Below are 20030 nucleotides of genomic sequence, written 5' to 3' on the forward strand. Positions count from 1 at the left end.
GGGCATTGCCACAGCAGCTAAGCATCCTGTGCCCTTGCACAGAAACATTCCCAGGCACCAGGCATGCCAAAGCCACGAGGGCATGAGAGGCATCAGTCTCAGTCACTGCTGTCCCATCCTCTGTCACCACTCTCAACAAATTATCAAGAATGCAAGCAACAATAAATGTTGGTGAGGATGTGGGAGAGAAGGCACACTCATACATTGCTGGTGGGAATGCAAATTTGTGCAACCATTATGGAAAGCAATATGGAGATTCCTAAGAACACTTGGAATGGACCCATCATTTGACCCACTTATCCCACTCCTTGGTTTATACCCAAGGACTTAAAATCAGCATACTACAGTGACACAGTCACATCAATGTTTATAGCAGTTCAATTCACAATAGCTAAATATGGAGCCAACCTAGATGCCCTTCAACAGATGAATGGATAAAGAAAATGTGGCATATATATATATATAAACACAAACACACACAATGGAATATTACTCAGCTTTAAAGGAGAATGAAATTCTGGCATTAGCTGATAAATGGATGGAGTTAGAGAATATCATGTTAAGTGAAATAAGCCAAACCTCCAAAACCAAAGGCCAAATGTTTTCTCTGATATGGGGATGCTAATTCACAATAAGGGGGCAGGGATAGGGAAGAATAAAGTTACTTTGTATTAGGTAGAGGGAAGTGAAGGAGGGGAAAGGTATGGGGTAGGAATGACACAAGAGTGAAACAGACATGATCAGCTCATGTACACGTGTGACTGCATGACGGATGTGATCCTGCAACATGTACCATCAGAAAAATGAGAGATTGCACTCCATTTATGAATGATCTACCAAAATGTATAAATGCATTCTACTGTCATGTACAACTCATTAGAACAAATAAAATTTTAAAAATTTTTAGAAAAAAGAGTTAGTTGATGTAGCTGACTGGCTTCAAGAGTCCAGGTCCTCCACCGTGGCTGGACCCGTGCCCCCATGACACCCACAGCAAGTCCTGCTGAAATCCCTCCCTGAGGAAGGCCAGCGAGGGGTGGCTCTCAGTTCTCCCAAAGTCTGAGATGTCTTTATTTTTGGAATATGTACATTTTAAATGTAGTTTTTGAGTTTTTAAAAATGAAAGATAGAACACAGCTAGAGAGAGAATAGGGCCACACAACTGACGTAGTTAAAAAAACACTGAAAGACTGAGGTTGGACCACACAGAAACCAGGAGCACCGTGCCCCCCACAGGCAAGCAAGCCCACTGGTTCACAAAGGAACAGGATCAGCGTTTTGACTTCCAGTAACTTTCATCAGACTTGCAGGGGGTGGTTTATCATTCAATAATTTGATGGTAGAAGTATAAATTCAAGACATAATAAAGAAGTAGTATATACAGAGATAAGAGTTTACATGGAATTTTGAATGTTCAATTAATAAAGGAAAATTCCTAACTCCTTCAATGATTTTACCCTTCGTAAATTGATCCCTTTGTTAAGGAAGACAGTGTGATCTCTCCAAATGCACTTCTGAAAAGAGAGAACTGTTTTTAATATTCTATTGTACCTTTCTTCAGATGTTTTCTCCTTTGTCTCTGTTTGTGTTTTGCTCCGTCTTCTTCCCCAGCACTCCCCTCCCTTCCCTCTGCCAGCCCTGACCTCCTTTATGTTCCCCTTTCCATTTCTGTATTAACTGATGGATTAGAATCACACATAGGAGGGATCCTTCGCGAGGTCTTTGCATGTGCATGCCACACAATCCGGCTAGTCTCCTCCTGTGGTTCCTCCCTTTTCTCACTCTGCTCCCTCCCCCTCCCCTTCCTCTATGGTTCTCCTTTCTATTTTTATGAGATTCCTCTTTTTTATTCCTTATTTCTCTCTAGCTTCCGCATATGAGAGAAAATGTTTGACCCTTAACTTTCTGCCTCAATAAATGGGCAAACGAACTCCACTGAACACTTCTCAAAAGACCAGTGGCCCACAAATACATGGGAACGTGTTCAAGACACTTAGCAGTCAGGGAAAGGCAAGGCAGCCCACGCTGAGAGCTCATTGCGCCAGGTTAGAATGGCAAGCACCAAGCACATGGATAATAATAGAGTGGGTGGGTTTCTTCTTGTTTGGAGAGTTGCTGTCCGTGGGCACATCTTCTTGGTAGCATTTTATTACTAGGTGGAGGCTGGAGACTGACTTGATTCTGTTCTATTTTTGTTTTTATTGATTTCTGTGTCCTATCTCCAATATATGTAGTTTCTTTTCTACTGTCTAGGATTTATCCCTTTTGTTGGGTTTTTATTTATTTTATATGCACCATTAAGATTTTAAATTATCTCTATTTCATGTTTCCTTGTGTTTTAAAAATTCTGGCAGGGGGGTCAGTTCTCATTTTACAGTTTCATGTTCTTTTTAATCTTCAGGCGTCTTCCTCATACTATCGCAATAGCAACGTGTTTGTCAAACATTGGGAATAAATTCCTATACCAGTTGTTCTTTTTTTTTTTTTGTACCAGGGATTGAACCCAGGGGCACTTGGCCACTAAGCCACATCCCCAGCCCTATTTTGTATTTTATTTAAAGACAGGGTCTCACTGAGTTGCTTAACTCCTCGCTTTTGCTGAGGCTGGCTTTGAACTTGCAAACATCCTGCCTCAGCCTCCTGAGCTGCTGGGATTACAGGTGTGTGCCACCGCCCCCAGCCCAGTTGTTCCTTTTTAACCTGCACTTCTTGGTGTGCTATTTCTTGTTCTTCGGGACGTGGGCTTGCTCGTTTATGTAAGGTGGGGTGGCTGCTTCTGTGCTTTTTACCTCTCACAGTCGCTTTGCTCTTTTCTGCCTCTCATCCCAAGTCTCAGGTCTTGGTTCTGCTGGGACACTTTTAATCTAGAATCTTTACATCGATGATCAGGAGAGACACAAAAGGGAGATGAAGTTTTCATTACTTTCAAATCCGGGGAACCTCAGGGCATCCTGAGGCCACACACATGGATGTACACAGACACACACGTCGCACACGGAGGGCAGGGAGCACATATGTTAGGGAGAGGACCTGGGGCAATTCCCTTTTCAGGCACAGAGTTGGGAACACAAGCAACAGGAGCAGGTAGTGACAGCTTTAAGCTAAGAGGTGTGAAATTTGAAACAGACCATGCGGAACCCTCTCCCAGGAGGAGGCTCATCCTGTAAACTGGGAACAAAACAAGGACTTGGCTTCTAGGCCAGCTGGTCCAGCGCTGTGTGAACCCGAGGCAGCACAGACTCCCACGTGGGCACAGAGGGTGTCGCAGGTGCGGCCAGGGGTAGGTCCTGCTCTGGAGGCTCCCTGCATCCTCTCACCTGCCTAGGCTGTGGCTCCACATTAAGTAGTCACAAGTTGGGGCCCCTGGACGTGGCAGGAAGGGCTTCCTGGCCTCCTGGCCTCCTTGCTGGGATCAGGAAGCCCACCCCAGCCACCACTGGCCTCAAGGCTTGGAGCGAGTGGGCCACGACCTCAGCCCCTTTCCCAGCCTGTTTCTTTCCCATTGTTGGGTGTGTGTGCATGTGTGTGTGTGAGTATGTTTATGAGTGTGTGTGTGTATGAGTGTGTGAGTATGTGTATGAATGTGGGAGTGTGTGTATGAGTGTGTGTGTGTATGAGTGTGTGTATGAGTGTGTATGAGTGTGTGTGTGAGTGTCTGTGGGTGTATGAGTACATGTGTATGTGTGTATGAATGTATGCGCCGATGTGTGTATGGGTGTGTGTGTGTATGAGTGTGTGTGAGTGTGTGTATGAGTATATGGGTGTGTGTCTGAGTGTGGGTATGTGTGTACGAATGTGAGTGTGTGTGTATGAGTGTGTGTGTGTATGAGTATATGTGTGTATTAATGTGTGTGGGAGTGTGTGTGTGTGAGTGTATGGGTGTGTGTGTGAGGGTGTCTGTGAGTGTGTGTATCTACGAGTGTGTGTGTGTATGAGTGTGTGTATGCAAGTGTGCATGTTGGTGTGTGTATGAGTATGTGCACATGAGTGTGTGTATGTGTGTGTGTGTGCCAGTGTGTATATGCATGCGTGTGTGTGTGCATGTGTGTGTATGAGTGTGTGTATGAGTACGTGTGTATGAGTGTGTGTGTGTGAGTGTGTGCGTGTGAGTGTGTGTATGACTGTGTGTATGATTGTGTGCATATGAGTGTGCATGTGTGTATGAGAGTGTATGCACAAGTGTGTGTGAGAGTGTGTTGTGAGTGTATGTGTGTGCATATGTGTATGAGTGTATGTGTATGAAAGTGTGTACAAGTGTCAGTGCATGTATGAGTGTTCATGTGTATGGGTGTGTGGATGAGTCTGTGTGCGAGTGGTGGATGAGTGTGTGAATGTGTGTGCGAGAGTGTATGAGATTGCATGTAATTGATTAAGCGTGTGCATTTCAGTGTGTGTATATGTATGAATGTGTGTATTAGAGTGTGTATGTATGATTGTGTATGACTGTATAAGTGAGTGTGCATGTGTGTGTGCAAGGTGTGTGTGTGTGCGAGTCTGTGTATGCGTCTGTTTGTATGAGTGTGTATGAGTGTGTATATAAGCGTGTGTGTGCTAGTGTGTGTATGAGTGTGTGTATGAGTACGTGTGTATGAGTGTGTGTGCCAGTATGTGTATGAGATTGTGTGTGTGCATGTGTGTGTATGAGTGTGTGTATATGAGTACGTGTGTATGAGTTTGTGTGTGTGTGCATGTGTGTGTATGAGTGTGTGTGTGTGTGTGTACGCACACCCTGCTTGTCTCAGTCTGACCCATGGATGCTGAGCCGGGAGCAGTCCTTGTGCACACTGCGCTCAGCTTCTCTAAACACACATGATTTGTGTCCACATGGCAGGGCCCCTGTTTTATTTTTCTTCGGTGTTGTGGATTGAACCCAGGGGTGCTCTACCACTGAGCGACATCACCAGCCCTTTTGCAGTTTTCATTTTGAGACAGGGTCTGGCTAAGTTGCCCAGGCTGGTCTTGAACTTGAGATGCTCCTGCCTCAGCCTCCCTAGTAGCTGGGATTACAAGCCTGTGCCACTGTGCCCGGCTAGGGTTCCTCCTTTTGCAAGATGAATCTGAGGTGAAGTGACCTGTCCTGGGACGCAGGAAGGTCACTAAGACCAGAGCCCAGGGCTCTCTGAGTCCCACCCGTGTCCTCTGTGGCAACGGGCAGGTCAGCCAGGCCAATGCCCAAGAGGGGGTGTCCCGAGGGTCTGCTGCCACCACACACACGCTCGGGCTCTGCACACGGGGCTGCACCCCTCACTCAGACCCAGTTCCTGCCGGGTGAAACCTGCCAGGGCTCCCTGCAGGGGCCGTCCTGATGGTGCTCTGGGGATTGACACACTGCTACTCAGCGGCTTCCAACCATAATGACATTATCTGCTCCACTGCAGAACTGGCCACGCTCAATGGCCAGGAAAGGACTGGAGGGTCCTCTGTGCCAAGTTCCTCAGGGGCCCTGCCCCGAGCAGTATAAAGGGTGGCGAGTGAGGAAGCAGCACAGCCTCTCCAGCCCAGAGAGCGACCTGCCAGCAGACTCGAGCACAGACCCCAGCCATGAAGACCCTGCTCCTGACCCTGGGCCTCGGCCTCATGGCTGCCCTGCGGGCCCAGACGCTCCCTGTCTGGGATGAGGAGACCCAGGATGTGAGGCTCAGACGGGCAGGGGTGCTGCGGGGCAGGGAGGGCCCAGACGGCCGGTTGCAGACCCCATCCCTCCCCCTGTAAGGAGACCCTCATTTAGGGTCAGGCCTTGAGCCCCGGCCCCAGAGGGGTCTGGGCCAGGTGGGCTGGGGCCGCAGAGGGCTGGGTGGAAGCAGGTGCGCACACTTCACTTTCCCTGGGACTGAGCGCCTGTGGTCCTGGCCGGGCCGGGGTGCTGGGGTCCCACTCTCCAGTGGGTCTGGTGAGTTTGGGTGGGGGGTCCTTGGAGCAGTAGAGTCTGGGGGCAGCAGAGGAGGGGGAGGGAGGCCTGGGGTGGGCCTGAGCCTTGATGGACAGGTGCCCTCTCCAGGCATCAGGCACATGGTACATGAAGGCCACCGCAGCCAACAAGGAGATTCCCTGGAAGGAGCCGGAGTCTGTGTCAGTGACCCCCATGACCATCAAGACCCTGGCAGGGGGCCACCTGGAAGTCAACTTCACTGTCCAGTGAGTGTCTGCTGGCTGCAAGGCCTTCCCTGTTCCCACAGAGGACAGCTGAGGGCCCTTCTCACCCTGTGACCCTCAGCACCTGGAGCCTGGTGGGCAAGTGTGGCTGGGAGGCTCCTCCCAGGCAGCCTGGGATCCCTCTGGCAGCCAGTGAGGGGATTGGAGGACAGAGTTCTGGTCACTCTGGGGCTAAAGGGCCCTTCGTGGGACACAGGGCCCAGCTGCTGCCTGGACCCGAGACGTGGAGAGGCCTGCAGCTCTGGGTCCATCTGGGACCCCCTGCCAGGCCATGCCCCGGCGCTCTGAGCAGGGCAGCCGTGCCACGGAGCTTCTGTCTTCCAGGATGGGAGGTCAGTGTCGGGAGATAAGCACCGTGCTGGAGAAGACAGACGAGCCGGGCAAATACACAGCCCGTGAGTCCTGGGCCCGTTCAGGGCAGCTCCGGGCACCCGTGGGCACAGGGGCCAGCCGGCACCTCCTCGGGGTGGCCTGAGGCTCTCCTTCCTGGCCCTGCTACATACCCACGCTCCACGCCCACCAGGCACTTTGCCTTAGAGACACCTGACGCAAGTGCCCCCGAGGTTGGGGATCAAGTCCGGGGGCTCTGCCCAGGGCTCCCGCTTCAGCACAGCTGAGCCGAGGCTTCGATCAGAAGCAGGGTTGTACTTGGCTGGGGTGGGGTGGGACTGAGCTGCCCCAGCTCCAGCCTCTGCACATCTCAGGCCCAAACCTCCCTGTGACTCTCTGACTTGGAAGTGCCCATGTCTCAGATGTGTGGGTTCCTGGGAAGTGGCCCCAAGGCCCTGGGCCAGGCCTGGAGGGGAACCCGGGTCAGGGAGCCTGGGCAGCTGGAGGGGAGCAACCTGAGGGGTCTTCTTGGCTGGCAGCCTGCCCGTCCTGGGTCTTCACTGGAGGGTCAGGGCGTATCCCCACCTGGTCCACTGTCCCTCTGCAGACGGGGGCAAGCGTGTGGTGCACATCCTGAAGTCCCAGGTGGACGGCCACTACATCCTGTACATTGAGGGGGAGATGCACGGGCAGCAGATCCGAATGGCAAAGCTCGTGGGTGAGTCTCGGTGTCTGGTGGCTCCAGCTTGGCCCCCTCCCCCTTTCTCCCTTTGCCTCCCGCCCCTCCCCTAGGAGAAGCCACCAGGATCAAGGGTACCGGGTCCTTATGGTGGGTTTTCCTGGAGGAAGCCCTCTTCCCACCTCAGAGCTCAGGATTGGGATGGTCCCAGGTCCCTGCATGGAAGGTAGGTAGGAAGTAGGAGGTGCTGAGGCCCAGGGCCACCGATGTCATGATTGTCCCGGGATGAGTCGAGGACTCCCTGGGGCAAACCTGGCAGCGTCATCCATGGGCACCTGCGGGTGTCCAGCAGGGGTCAGGGAGGGTATGTGGAAGGGGAGCCTGAGTAGGAAGTCCAGCTCGGAGCAGACCCTGGTGTCAGGACACAGAGCAGTGGGAGGCTGGCGTGCCTGAGCCTGGGCAGGCAAGGCCTGGAGGCCCCGGGCTGTCCCATCCAGGTGCACAGGGCACAGAGCAGTGGAGGCTGGCGTGCCTGAGCCTGGGCTGGCAAGACCTGGAGGCCCCGGGCTGTCCCATCCAGGTGCACAGGGCACAGAGCAGTGGAGGCTGGCGTGCCTGAGCCTGGGCTGGCTCGCTCCTCCAGGGCAGGGCTGGTCCTGCTGCTCCCCGTCCTGTCCTGTCCAGGGGAGGCTGGGTGGGCTTCAGGGAGATGGCTCTGGGCCTCCCTGGTCGGCTGTGCTGGGGGCCCTGTGGCTGCTCACGCCCCCTGGTCCTCCTCTCCTAGCTGGGCTCTGCCCCAGCCCCAGGCCTCCAGGTCCAGCCTCCATGGAAAGGTCTCCCTCCCCAGCACTGTGCTGGCCAGTCTTCCAGGCTGGGTGGAGATGCCAGCCACTCCCAGTTCTGCCCCCCACACTCCTGTCTCCCCTCGGCCTCACTACAGGCAGAGACCCCGAAGCCAACCCAGAGGCCCTGCAGGACTTTGAGAAGGTCGCAGCAGCCAGAGGCCTCAACACGCAGAGCATCTTCATCCCCAAGCAAAGGGGTAGGAAGCAGGCGGCTGCTGAGCTCTCCCGGCCCCCCAGGGAGAGCCAGCGAGGTCGCTTTACAGGAGCAAGCTGCCTGGAGTCCTGGCTTCGTCCTCTGTGGGGTGTGGGAAGTGCTGACCGAGGGCCTGCCCGGGGTCCTGAGGGATTCCCAGGCTCTTCTGACTGGCCTTTCTCTTTCTTCCACAGAAGCCTGCTCTGCGGGGAGCGACTAGGGTAAGTGATCAGTTTCAGGGGTCGACGGGTGGCACGTCCAGGGACACCCAACCCTGCTCCTAGGTGGCAGAGAGCCCCTGGCCTGGCAGGTGGGCTCTGCACCTGGAGCGGCCCGCCCTGGACATTGTCTTCGGGCTCCTCTGGGATGTCATTCCCGGAGTGAGGCTCTGCCGCAGTGAAGGCTCCTGGGGTCGGGTTGCTGGTGGAGACCGTGCCCCTCTCCCGAATCCCCCAGAATACCTGCCAGAAGGCGGGAAGTCCCTCAGCCCCTCTCTGGCCCCTCAGGGGTCATGGCGATGACGACTCATGTGCCCCATGAGTTGTTTGAAGATGTGGCAGCCGTGCCTGGGGGGCTCAGAATGCCTGGGTCCCTCCTGCTGTGTGATGTAGGGGAGCTGACAGGTCAGAGACTTGCCATGCTCACCTGCCCAGGTGTGGGCGGAGCCGGAGTCCACACAGCGTCCCTGTCCTTCCCTTGCCCTCCACTGGCCTGGGGTCACCTGTCCCTTCTTCCCACACAGGTGTGGAGCTTTCTGGGCAACCTCTTCCCTGCTCTGACCTCCTGGATGGAGCGGAAGATCCCAGCGTGCCCACCACTGCAGCCTCCCTCGGCCTCCTCTCTGGGCTCCCTGACCCTCCCCTCCTGTCCAGGGCAGGGACGCCAAGCTCAGAGGCAGCCTCAGGAGGCCCCACCAGGACCTCTGGCCTGCAGGACATGGAGGGAGGCCCACGCGGGCCCAGCTGGCTCCCTCCACTGCCCTTCCTCCCCACCCTCCCGTCCTTCCTGAATCTCCATAAAGAGCCTCAGCAGTCCCCGGTGACTCTGCCTGTCTGTGGGGCGGGGAGGGCTCCCTGTGGGTAGGGAAGCGGGAGGGACGAGGACGGAAGGACAGGGCGCCCAGACTGGCCTGGTTCTCGTGGAGGGCGCCAAAGGGCCTGAGTGACTGGTGAAGACATGGAGCTGGCTCTGCCCAAGGGTCCCATGGGGCTTTCCACACTGTGCCGCCATGAAGCCCGGGTCCTGGGGTGACGGGAGGTTGTGTGCACGACAGGGCAGAGCTCCGTGACCAGGGGTGGGACCAGCAGAACTTGAGTGCGGGAGGGGCCCTGGGCTCCAGTCTCCCGACCCCTGGAGACAGTGGCAGCAGTGAGCCTGGGGATGTTCCCTTAGGGCACGGGCTCCAGTCAGGGCCCTGGGGTCACACACAGTGCGAGCAGGACACTGGGAGCCTCCCCCAACACGGGCTGTGGGGTCACCTCCAACCCCTCTCTGCAGCCCTGGCTGGAAACAGGGGCTGTCCCGGGAGACCAGCCCCAGGAGAGGCCTTGCTCCGTCCCCTGACGCCATGAGCACATTTCCCAGGTTTGCTGGGCTTTGCTCTGAGTGGCCTGACAAGGAGCCCATGGGACCACAGTCCCCTTTCCCCTCTACGGATGAACCAGCCCCGTCCCTCTGATGGGGGCTCCCTCTGCAGAATCTTCCCAGGTCCCAGACCCATGGTGGGGCTGCCCAACATCCTGGGCCCTCTCCTGGACACATGAGGCCCAAATCCAGACCCCTGGGGCCTGGGCAGTCTGTGTTGCCTCCCTGAGAGGCCCCTGGGCGTGGCTAGGGGAGGGAGGCCACTGCATGTCATGCACCCCCGGTCTGGCAGGGGTGTGGATGCCAGGTCATCAGGACCCTGGCTTTCTTCAATGACCACGGCTCCTTCCCCCTAATGCCGGCCACAGCTGAGGCCATCAAGGGGGAGGTGCCTGGAGGGGTGAGCAATGGCCGCCTCTCAGCCTGAGGACCCTGCTCTGGAAACCCAGGCCCAGCACACCTCGTCCACCCGGGCTGCCCTGCCCCTAAGCAGAAGGCCTCTGAGTGCCTCTGTCCCCACAGAGCTTCCCAGAGAAGGGGCTACCCTGGCCAAAGGCAGGGTGCACGTCCTTCCTGGAGGGGGGACCTGAGAGGGGCATGCATGGACATCGGAGGAGCTGGCCTTGCCCTGGTCCTGGGCGGGGCCTGGACCCAGTACTGAGCACTCCTGCAGGGGCACTGGACACAGGGCTGACTGGGGAGGTGGCCATGTGCAAGAGCGGGCAAGAGCCAGAGGCATCTAGGCAGAACCCCCAAACTGCTGCTCACACAGGGCAGGACCCCAAGGGCCCAGGAGATCGTAGACTTCTCTCAGGCTCTGAGTTGCACCCCTTGGACACCACAGTCCCCTGTCCAGTGCACAGGCGGGGCCTCAGCTGCCCAGGTGACACTCAGAAGGGCGGTCAGTGGTTGGGCTCAGCTCCTCCCCGACTGCAGCTGCTGGGTGGGGCTGCCCTCCTTGCCTCCGCCCTGTGGTCCCCAGACTCCTGCAGACCTTCCTGGGGCCCTGTGGCCTTCCTTCCTGCTCACCACGGGCTCAGGCGGACAGTGCTGCCAGTGTGCACGCCCTGCCTCCCACCTGTGTTTGGAAGGGTTTGGAGAATTCTCTGTAGCCTGGAGTCACCCGGGTGTCCCCAAAGCGGGTTTCAGATCTGATGACAATTCACGAGCCCTGGTCCCAACTGGAAGGATGCAAATGACCAGGGCCCAGCTGGCCCTGCAGGGATTCCCAGCCTCACCCGGATCAGCCTGGACGGGTCCCCAGCCCACAGAGGCCTGCTTTACTGTCAAGGGACACTGGTGTCTCACCTGCCCTCCAGACCAGGTTCAGGAGCCTTGGTTCCCTCCCTCTTGCCCTTCAGAGAGCTGCAGCCCGCCCCTGCCCTGCTCCACCAGCCTCCACCCTCCTTCGCCTGGCCTGTGAGCCTCTCCTGCTCAGCCCCGAAGTCTCTCCTTCCTACTGTCCCAGCTAGTGGGCGTGAGCCACCTGACCCACCTCCCTCAGCAGCCAGATGCCGACCTGGGCTCCACTCCACACTGGCAAAGTCCCCTCGTCCTCTCAGCAGCCGCACACTTGCTGGTCTGACCCTGGGTTTCCGCAGGTGGATTCTGTCTTAATAACTTACTGGGTAGAACCTACATGACCTAGTGGCTTTGTACCTGATGTACAGCCACCACCTCTGTCCAGTTCCCTGCAGTTTTCAGTCTAAATAAAGCCATCGCCCATGAGCAGACACTGCCAGAGCCCCCACCCAGGTGGGCAGCTGTGGGCTATCTCTGCCCTGTGGACTGGCCCTTCTGGACATCTGCCCTAACGGTGTCACAGTGTGCCACAAGGAACAGGTGTCTCCAGGTCCAGCCAAGCCACTGCCTGGGTCACAGCCTCGCTCCCTCTATGGCTGGACACTTGTCTACTAGATGGCCCAGGTTTTGTCTACCAGCTCCTCATGGGCAGACGCTGGGGCTCCACCCTTCTGGAGCCCCATGGGGCTGCTGTGACCCTATGGCCCCTCCACTGCTCTGAGACTCTGTTCTCAGTACTTGGGGGTCTCTGGAGATTGCTGGCTCCCGGTGCACCTGCTATGGGTTTTCTCTTCTCTGTCTCCCTCCTGGGTGGCCAGGTCCTCCTGAGCTGTGCCTGAGTGACTTCCTGGTCTCTCTCTGATCCAGCCCAGGTGAGCAGGGCGGGTTCTTCCAGAGTTCTGGCGCAGCTCCGCAGCTTCATCCTCTCTTCATGAGCCTCTGGACCATCATTATTGGTGACTCCAAATACCAGAAAATCATCGCAGTTCATTGAAGCGGAAATGGAATTCACGGAACTGACCCCTCGCCTCACCCCTCCCCAGGAGGGGAATCTGGGCAACTGGGCTGCAGCCTGTGCCGCACCAGAACACCCCAGCCCCACCCTGGGAGGTCTGGGGCCACGGCCGTCACTGTCACTGGCTCAGGGCTCACCATCTCAGCTCTGATGATCCCTTGGCCTCAGAGCTTGAGAGATCCACGTCTGCTGTCTCCTACCGCCATGGGTATTCGCAGTGCTGGCATGGGAACCCGCCTCCTGTGCGGGGCTGGCGTCACCTGGAGCCACGCCCAGCCCACCTCTGTTAGTGTGAACCTCCGCTAGCCTTGCTGAATTCGCTATGGCCTCCCCAGGAGATCAGAACACACACACACACACACACACACCACACACACACCGATATGGACCCACACGTTCACACAATTCTCACAGATACCAACTGTAAGAAACCCACGAAGACCACACCAGACACGGGAAATCACGTAAGGGAGTTTATTAAGCAAACAGAGTGTCTCCCTGCAGGGTAAGAGAGAAAATGAGAGGAAAAGAGAAAGGGCGCGCACTAGAGAGAGTGGAAAAGCGAGGAGGAGAGAGAAAGAAAGTGAGTAGGAGAGAGAAAGCAAGAGAAAAGATGGCGGGGTGCTATCCCTAAACAGTTGAATTCCGCCGTGCTAACCAGTAACGGAGAAGGATACTTGCAAGTGACTGATGAACCAACAGCTAGCTAGGATGTCCACAGACTAGACTGACAGTAGTTGGTTGGCGGGGAAATGGCTGCAGCGTAAAGGGCGGGGAGAGCAGCTTTCAGACTGACAAGCTAGGTTGTGATGCAAAGGGAAAGGGCGGGAGGAGCTTTGTATTACATTACACCAACAGCCTCACACACACAGTTCACCCTTCCCACCAGCAGACAGAAGCCCCGGCCCCCTTCATCTCGTCATCAGACAACAGAGCTGAGCCCCAGTGCTGCCTGCACACCTACACGCACAATCAGACACACCCAGACACACAGAGAGACACAGGCACACCAGCACTCAGGCACAGAGGCATATAGGCACACATAGACACACAGAGTCACACACACACACTCTCCCCCTCAGACCCAGACGCACGGGGGCTGAAGGCAGGGTTCAAACTCCCTGTGGAGAGAGCCATCCCTGCCGTCCTGCAGGGCAGACAAGTACCCTCAGTGCCACATCCTGCCCCCTCTGCACAGATGGACTGACCTGGGTCTGCTGCCCCGGCCCAGGTGGGCAGCGGCGCCTTCCTGAGGGCCCGTGGCTTCCGCTCACACTGCACTATCTCAGGCCTGCTGCTCTGTCCCCACACAGCGCCGGATCCCTGGAGGCTCCTGGTGCATCCACCCTCTGCTTCCCAGCTCTGGGGCCACTGCCTTCCTCAGCTGGCCCTTTGTGGTCACAGCCCAGTGTCCAGGTGGCTCCCAACCCCCTCCGCTCAGCAGTCCCTTCTGCTCTGACTCTGGCCATGCGATGCCTGCACGCCTGGATGGTGAGGGACACTCCACCAGCACAGGGGAGCCCCCGGCAGCCTCAGCTCCCTCTGCAACCTTACCCTCCCTCTGCCAGGTGTCCGCACATCCTCAGGCGTGGATCCAGCACGTGGGCAGCATTTTATGCTGCCAACCACACCCAGGGAGAAGAGTTTCCCAGTCCCAGCTCCTGCCTTTGCTGGAGATCCGGCGACATCGGCTCACTCTGCCAAACGGTAGCCAAGTTCCTACGTGCTGTCCTGCTCTGTGCAGCTCTGACCCCCACCTGCCACAGGTGACCAGTCCTCCTGCAGTGAAGGCTTCCTGGCCCCTAGGGGGCAGCGCCCACCAGGCAAATTCCAAGACCACAGACATCCCTATCCCTTTCAGTGTTGGGCAGGGTCAGTGGCAAAGCAAGGGTGACATAAGAGAATGTCTGCCCCACTCAGGAGCATCCTGAAGGCCTTCCACACAATGGACTTGGAGCTCCTGCGGGACCCCACAGGGTGCACGTATCCTAAGGTGAGGAGCAGCAAGCAGGACAGGGGCCTAGGTGACGTGGGAAGTTCTGAAGACTGGGGGTGTGGAGTCACTCTCCCACGGAGCAAAAACTAAATAGCAGGAGGATTGTTCTGGAGCTGGCCTCCACCACAGACATGACACACACACACACGCACACACACTCAAGCAAAGACACAGTGGGAAAGGTTCAACTGGGGGCTTCCTGGGAAAGTGGGGTGTCCAGCTCCTTCCCTGGCAGGCATCTTGTCCCCTTGCAGTGAACAATCCCCAGGACAACTTTCGTATGGAGGTGGAGGCTCAACCACGGCAGGATGTGAGGGGAGCCCACGGTCTACCATTTGAGATCGTTCTGTGGCAGAGGTATAATCACAGGCACCGTCATTGCCCCCATTGTGTGGGTGCATTGAGCCCAATCAGGATTAAGTCTTCCTTATTGCACAGGAGGTATTGGGCCCCATGCGGACTAAGGCACCTGTCCAAGGACACCCTTCTCATAGGAACTGGGATTCACATAATTATTATAAATACTTAGAAAGTTTAAAATGTACAATAGAAATTTTAAAATGACTCATCAACCCACCTCTGAGAATTTACTTCCCATGACTCCCAAATTTCTTGACATTTATCTGAGTTTAAGTCAAACTTCGAAATTTGCTTTTGCATTTTGGGTGACCTTCCTGTTGCCCTCCTAACTCTAGTATTAAGGATTAACCAGCTAGAGTTGACCTGATTAGTTCCCCTTTCATGTTTGTGCATTGGACAGAAGGCTAAGAGAGGGATGGCAGTTGGAACCCCAGGCCTCTGGACTCCACCTCCTGCATCTCAGGTGGGTTTGATCTGTTCCCTTAAACCCTGACCTGAAGTTTGTCTAGCAACTAGACCCTTAACCTTTTCTTCCCTCTTCCTTCTCTTTCCTTCTCCTAAGCCATAGAGCAGAGAACAGTAAAATTGACCATAAGAACAATCATAAGTGAGTTCTTGCTGTGTGCCAGCAAGGGCTAAATCCTCCAAATAACTATGGAGAGGGACCACAGTCTACTGTTTTACAGAGGAAGACACTGAACTTGCCAATTTTTGCAAAAGATGTCCTTGAAATTTTGATTGCATTGACTCTGGATCCTTTGAGTAATGTGGATAACTTAACAACATTTAGCTGTTTCAATCCATGAACATGGGATGTCTTTCCAATCATCTGTGTCTAATTTATTTCGGCAGTGCTTGAGTGCATACTTCCTTCACCTCTGGATGGGTTTATTCCTAAGTATTTTATCCTTTATGATGCCATTATTGATTAGAATTACTTTTATAATTTTTTTCAAATTATTGATAGTTAATGTATAGACAAATAATGATATTATAATTTTGAGTTTTTATTCTGCTACTTTGCTAAGATTACTTTTATTTCTAATAATTTTTTTGGATTGTTAAGGATCTTAAGGATTAAAATCTTGAGGATTTGCTACATTTAGATTATGTCTTCCATGGATCAAGGTAATTGTACTATTACTTTTCAATTTGGATGGCTTTGGTTTCTTTTTTTTACCAAATTGATCTGACTATAAGTTCCTACTATGCTAAGCATATGTCTTGTTCCCGATGTCAGAGGAAATGCCTTTAACCTCTCTCCTTTGAGTACGATGTTGGACGTGGCTTTTCACAAGTGATCTTCATTGTGTCAATGTAGCTTCCTTCTGCTCCTACTGTGTTCAGTGTTTGTGTTTTGATCATTAGGGATTGTTGAATCTTGCCAAGTGACTTGTTCTGCGTCTCTTGACTTTAACGTGTGTTTTTTGTCCTTTATTCTGAGGACATGATGTGGACATTGGTTGATTTTCCTGTGTAGACCTATCCTCATGATGCTCACATGATTCAGAAATGTCTGTGTGAGTGATCTGTATTAGATCCACTTATTTCAATGGTTTCGTGTGTCTAATTGCCCACTAAAATCCCACTCCCTTGATTACAGTAGCTTTATCATGAGTCTGAATATCCAGGAGTGTGAATCATCCAACTTTGTTCTTCTCTGAGCTTCTTCTGATTCTATTTTGGTTCTATGTATTTCTACATGAACTTTGGAATGAAGTCATCAGTTGCCATATAGTGACATCTGCTGTGGTGTTTTGTTAGGATTGTACTGAATCTATTTATCAATTTGGGGAGAACTCACATCTTAATAATACCCAGGGTTGGGGGAAGCCCTGTAACTCAAAAGCAAAAAAATGACAAGCTGAAAATACATACCTGCAGCTCACATCTCAGTCAAAGGGTTTAGGTCTGCAATATATAACGAGTTCTTAGAAACTGATAAGAAAAAGACCAGCCACACAGTAGAAAATGCAGGGGAAAAGAAAGTATAAGACACTTCACAAAGGAAAAGAAAATTAAACAGTCTTAAACATATGTCCGTATCCCTATTCTCAGAGTGTGACAAAATTGCCAAATCCCAAGCTTTGGAAATACCTTCTGAGGCTTAATGAAAACAGCACTTATTGCTGGTGGAGTGCAGGTTGCCTTCCAGTGAGGCAGTGTGGCCACATGTATCACTACAGCAAATGCCTTCACCCTTCAATTCAGCAATCCACGCCAGAGACCTCAGCCCCTGGAAGAGCCTCTCCACTCAACACAAGAAGGCTCCTCCTCACAGCCTTCTTCAGAAGAACCAAAGGTTGGAAACAGTTAGTGCTTGGCAGCAAGAATCTGGTCAAATGAATGGCGACCATCCACTCAGTGGATCATGATCTAGGGGTGGAAGGAGGCAAGAAACAGGTAGTAGAGGAGGAAGACTCTCATGGACTGGCTGGAAAGATTCCTGGCTGGACCCTGTTGCTGGCCAGGCTGACCCCTGCTGCCCTGTGCCTTAGATGTCCTGTTGGCTTTTGTGATTCCATGAGAAGTCACATGACCAGTAACAGTCCATGCAGAGGACATTAAGACCATGGAGGATCAGGCATAGATCTGTCAGCCCAACTCAACACTGACCAGTGGGGGAACCTTGACCGTCTCCAAGGGGGACATTGCCGGTGTCCTGGGTAAACTCAAGTCCTGGCCCATTGGATTTATCTGTAGGCGGTAAACAAGGGAGAGTTCTTCTTTATCTGTCTCTGAGGATCAAGTCCTAATTCTTTATGCGGGTGTGGGATGGATTTCCTTGGATGCCCACCTTACAGATGAGAGAAATGAGGACCAGGTGGAGTGAATGAGCAAACAGGGGCTGTGGTGGCATGGCCATTCAGAACAAGCAACCCACATGCCCTCCTCCACAGGCCCCGCCTGGGCTGGCTCTGAGCTGCTGGACTTGGCCTTGTGCATGACCTGCCCATCCAAGCAGCTGCTCCCAGCGGAGCTCAGGACCCGCCTCTCACCTGCATTCCCTGCAGTCAGTCCAGAGGGACAGGGGCTGTGCCTGCTCTGGGCTGCATTCCCAGGCTGCAGAGCAGCACCTGCACACAGGGGCCCCCACATCTGCTGAATAGATAGGCGAAGGCATCGTGTACCCTCCCAAGAGCCCTGTGAGGAGGGTGCTGTTGTCTTACAGATGAGAAGCCTGAGACAGGAAGAGGTCTTGGGTCACTCATTCAGGCACGCATGCACACATTAGGCACCTGTGTGTGCAGGGCCTGGTGTCTGCAGGCTGGAGGTGTTCTGTCCTTGGATGTGGAGCAGCGCCCAGGGGAGGACAGACCCTGCAGCTGGGGTCACGTTGGCCTTTGGGGTGTGAGGCTGTCTCTGCTCCATCGCTGTGCCCACCAACACTGGAGGCCAGGGTCAGTCCAGACGCAGGAGAGCCAGGGCGGCGGGGACATGGGGAGTTTTCCTTCTTGAGAGGCGACAAGGGAGATGCTGCCACTTCCCTCCACCCCTACCTCTGAGTTCTTGTTGCTTAAAGTCAGACCCCTGCAGGATCTGGGAAGCCCCATTGAGACAGGAGCCCTGCCAGGGACCCGTGTCCATCTGCAGCCCTGACAGATGTCTCCCCAGCCCTGATCCCCAGTGGCTCCCCTAATGCTCCTGCCCAGGCCAGCACCTTCCACAGCCACACAGGGACAACGCCCGGCCCTATAGGCCCATCAGACACTGCGTGTCTGGGGTCTGACCCCTGCCTCATCTCCTCAACTTCCCCAGGGCTCCCCCTCCTGACAGGCCATGGCCAGACCCCTTTAGACATGACCAAGCCCAGAGTGGCTGCTGAAGTTCTCTGTTTGGAATCTGGTGGGATCAGGTATGGGGACAAAGGGCTGCAGCAGGAGGGTGGCCCAAGCAAGCAGCAGTGTGCAGGAGGGAGGGTGGTTTTGGAGGTGCAGATGCTGTGGCTGCTGTGCAGGAGGAGGAGCAGAGACCAGGCCCCTCCAGAGGGAGCACGGGTGGGGAGGCAGGTCAGGTCTTCCTTGCCTAGGCTGCTGTCGGGGCTGCTGAGAGACGTGGCTCTCAGAGAAATCGCAGTCCCTCCATGACCAGCCAGGTCCCGGGGCGTCCACGGTGGGTGCCAGGTTTGGAATTGGACTAGGTGGAAACAAGCACCAAGGAGGATCAGAGGTGAGCGACGGTGGTAGAGCAAGGACTCCCAAGTGTCCTGGGAGTTACAGCCCCACAGACTCCAGAGTGCAGGCAACTGCTGGGCCCAGGTGTGTCCAGAGGGGAACAGAGAAGGACCCTCAACTCTGGAATCCAGGATTCTGGTTTATTGGGGGGTCTTTTGTTTGTTTGGTTTTGGTTTTTTTGGCATTTTCCAACATCACATGCGGGACTACAGTTGTACAAAGAAAACCAGAGAAACCCAGGGATGAGAAAAGCCCAGGCTGGGAGGGGCAACTCAGACTCTGCCCACCGGCCCACCCAGCCTCACGTTTAGCTCCTCTGAGGGGAAGGACAGGGGGTCCTGGGCCTGCAGGGCAGCCACCAGGCCCAGCAGCACGATGCTCAGGAACAGCGTCTCCATCTCCAGGTTTTGCTCAGGGCCAAGGCAGGGCACCTGGGCGTCAGGACGCGGCTGCGGGGCTCCTCACAGGACGCCCTATATGTACCCATGGCCCGTGTCCTGTGTGTACGTGGCACAGACCACACGCCTCCGCCTGTCTGTCAGGGCCAAATCCTCACCCGTCAGCGAGGGCAAGGTCGGAGTTGTTGGGATCCCATGACTAACAATTTGGTGCCACCTGGAGAGGAAAGACACACAGGCCATTCAATGCCTGCCCCACCCAGGGTGCTGCTCCCAGCCCAGCCAGCATGGAGGGGACGGAGCGTGGGGTGTGGGGCTGGGAGCCCGGGTCAGCCAGGGACCAGGGAGGGAGGGCCTGGCTTCCCCAGGGACTGGCGTCCCACCTGCTGCTGACAGGGCTGGGCTCCAGAGCCGAGGCTGGCCCGCCACCCCAGAGCCCCAGCTCTCCCCACCCGGGAGCCCCCCTCCTTGCCCTTCCTGCAGAGATGCCCCACCCTGCAGCTGCCCGGGAGTGTGGACGCCATTGCATGACCAGGGTCAGCTTAGTCTTCACCTCCTTGGAGGGGACCAAGGCCACCCTCGGGAGTGACCTGGCCTCCTGACCCCACTCATTCTCTGCCAGGAGGCCAGCTCTGCTGTCTCCAGGCACTTCTTACCCTCTGGTTCGTCCCCCCTCTCTGTCCCTCGCCCACCTCCTGTGTGGCAGCCGGAGTCCCCAGGACAGGGGCTTGGCTCCGTGGGTCACTGCTTTCTCAGGGCACAGGAGGAGCTCCGGCCCGTGTCAGGGTCATGAAGACGTGTCTCCCGGGTGGTTCGCCCTCTGCGAGGCTCATGGGCTCTTCTCCAACAAGGGGACGCTCGCCGCTATTGCTCTGGTCGTCTGAGGACCCCTGAGAGGACATGGGCACCCTGCTCCCTGGCACAGCGAGGCTCCCTGGAGGTTGGATCCTCGCTGCCTCCCCTGGAGTGGGCTTCAGGACCAGCTGCCCTCACGGCCTGG

At 55.2% G+C, this 20030-nt stretch overlaps 1 protein-coding gene across 1 annotated transcript; it reads left to right on the top strand.

Moving 5' to 3' along the window:
- The first annotated feature begins 5470 nt into the window (after positions 1 to 5470).
- Positions 5471 to 9234, top strand: LOC124964546 (von Ebner gland protein 1-like). Its single transcript, XM_047524982.1, has 7 exons — positions 5471 to 5631; positions 5999 to 6135; positions 6478 to 6548; positions 7091 to 7201; positions 8103 to 8204; positions 8395 to 8421; positions 8943 to 9234. The coding sequence occupies exons 1-6, from the start codon at positions 5542 to 5544 to the stop codon at positions 8418 to 8420; spliced, it is 537 nt and encodes a 178-aa protein (XP_047380938.1). The 5' UTR covers positions 5471 to 5541; the 3' UTR covers position 8421; positions 8943 to 9234.
- Positions 9235 to 20030: the final 10796 nt, after the last annotated feature.

This window comes from Sciurus carolinensis, chromosome 14, assembly GCF_902686445.1.
Source record: "Sciurus carolinensis chromosome 14, mSciCar1.2, whole genome shotgun sequence".
Classification (NCBI taxonomy): Eukaryota; Metazoa; Chordata; class Mammalia; order Rodentia; family Sciuridae; genus Sciurus; species Sciurus carolinensis.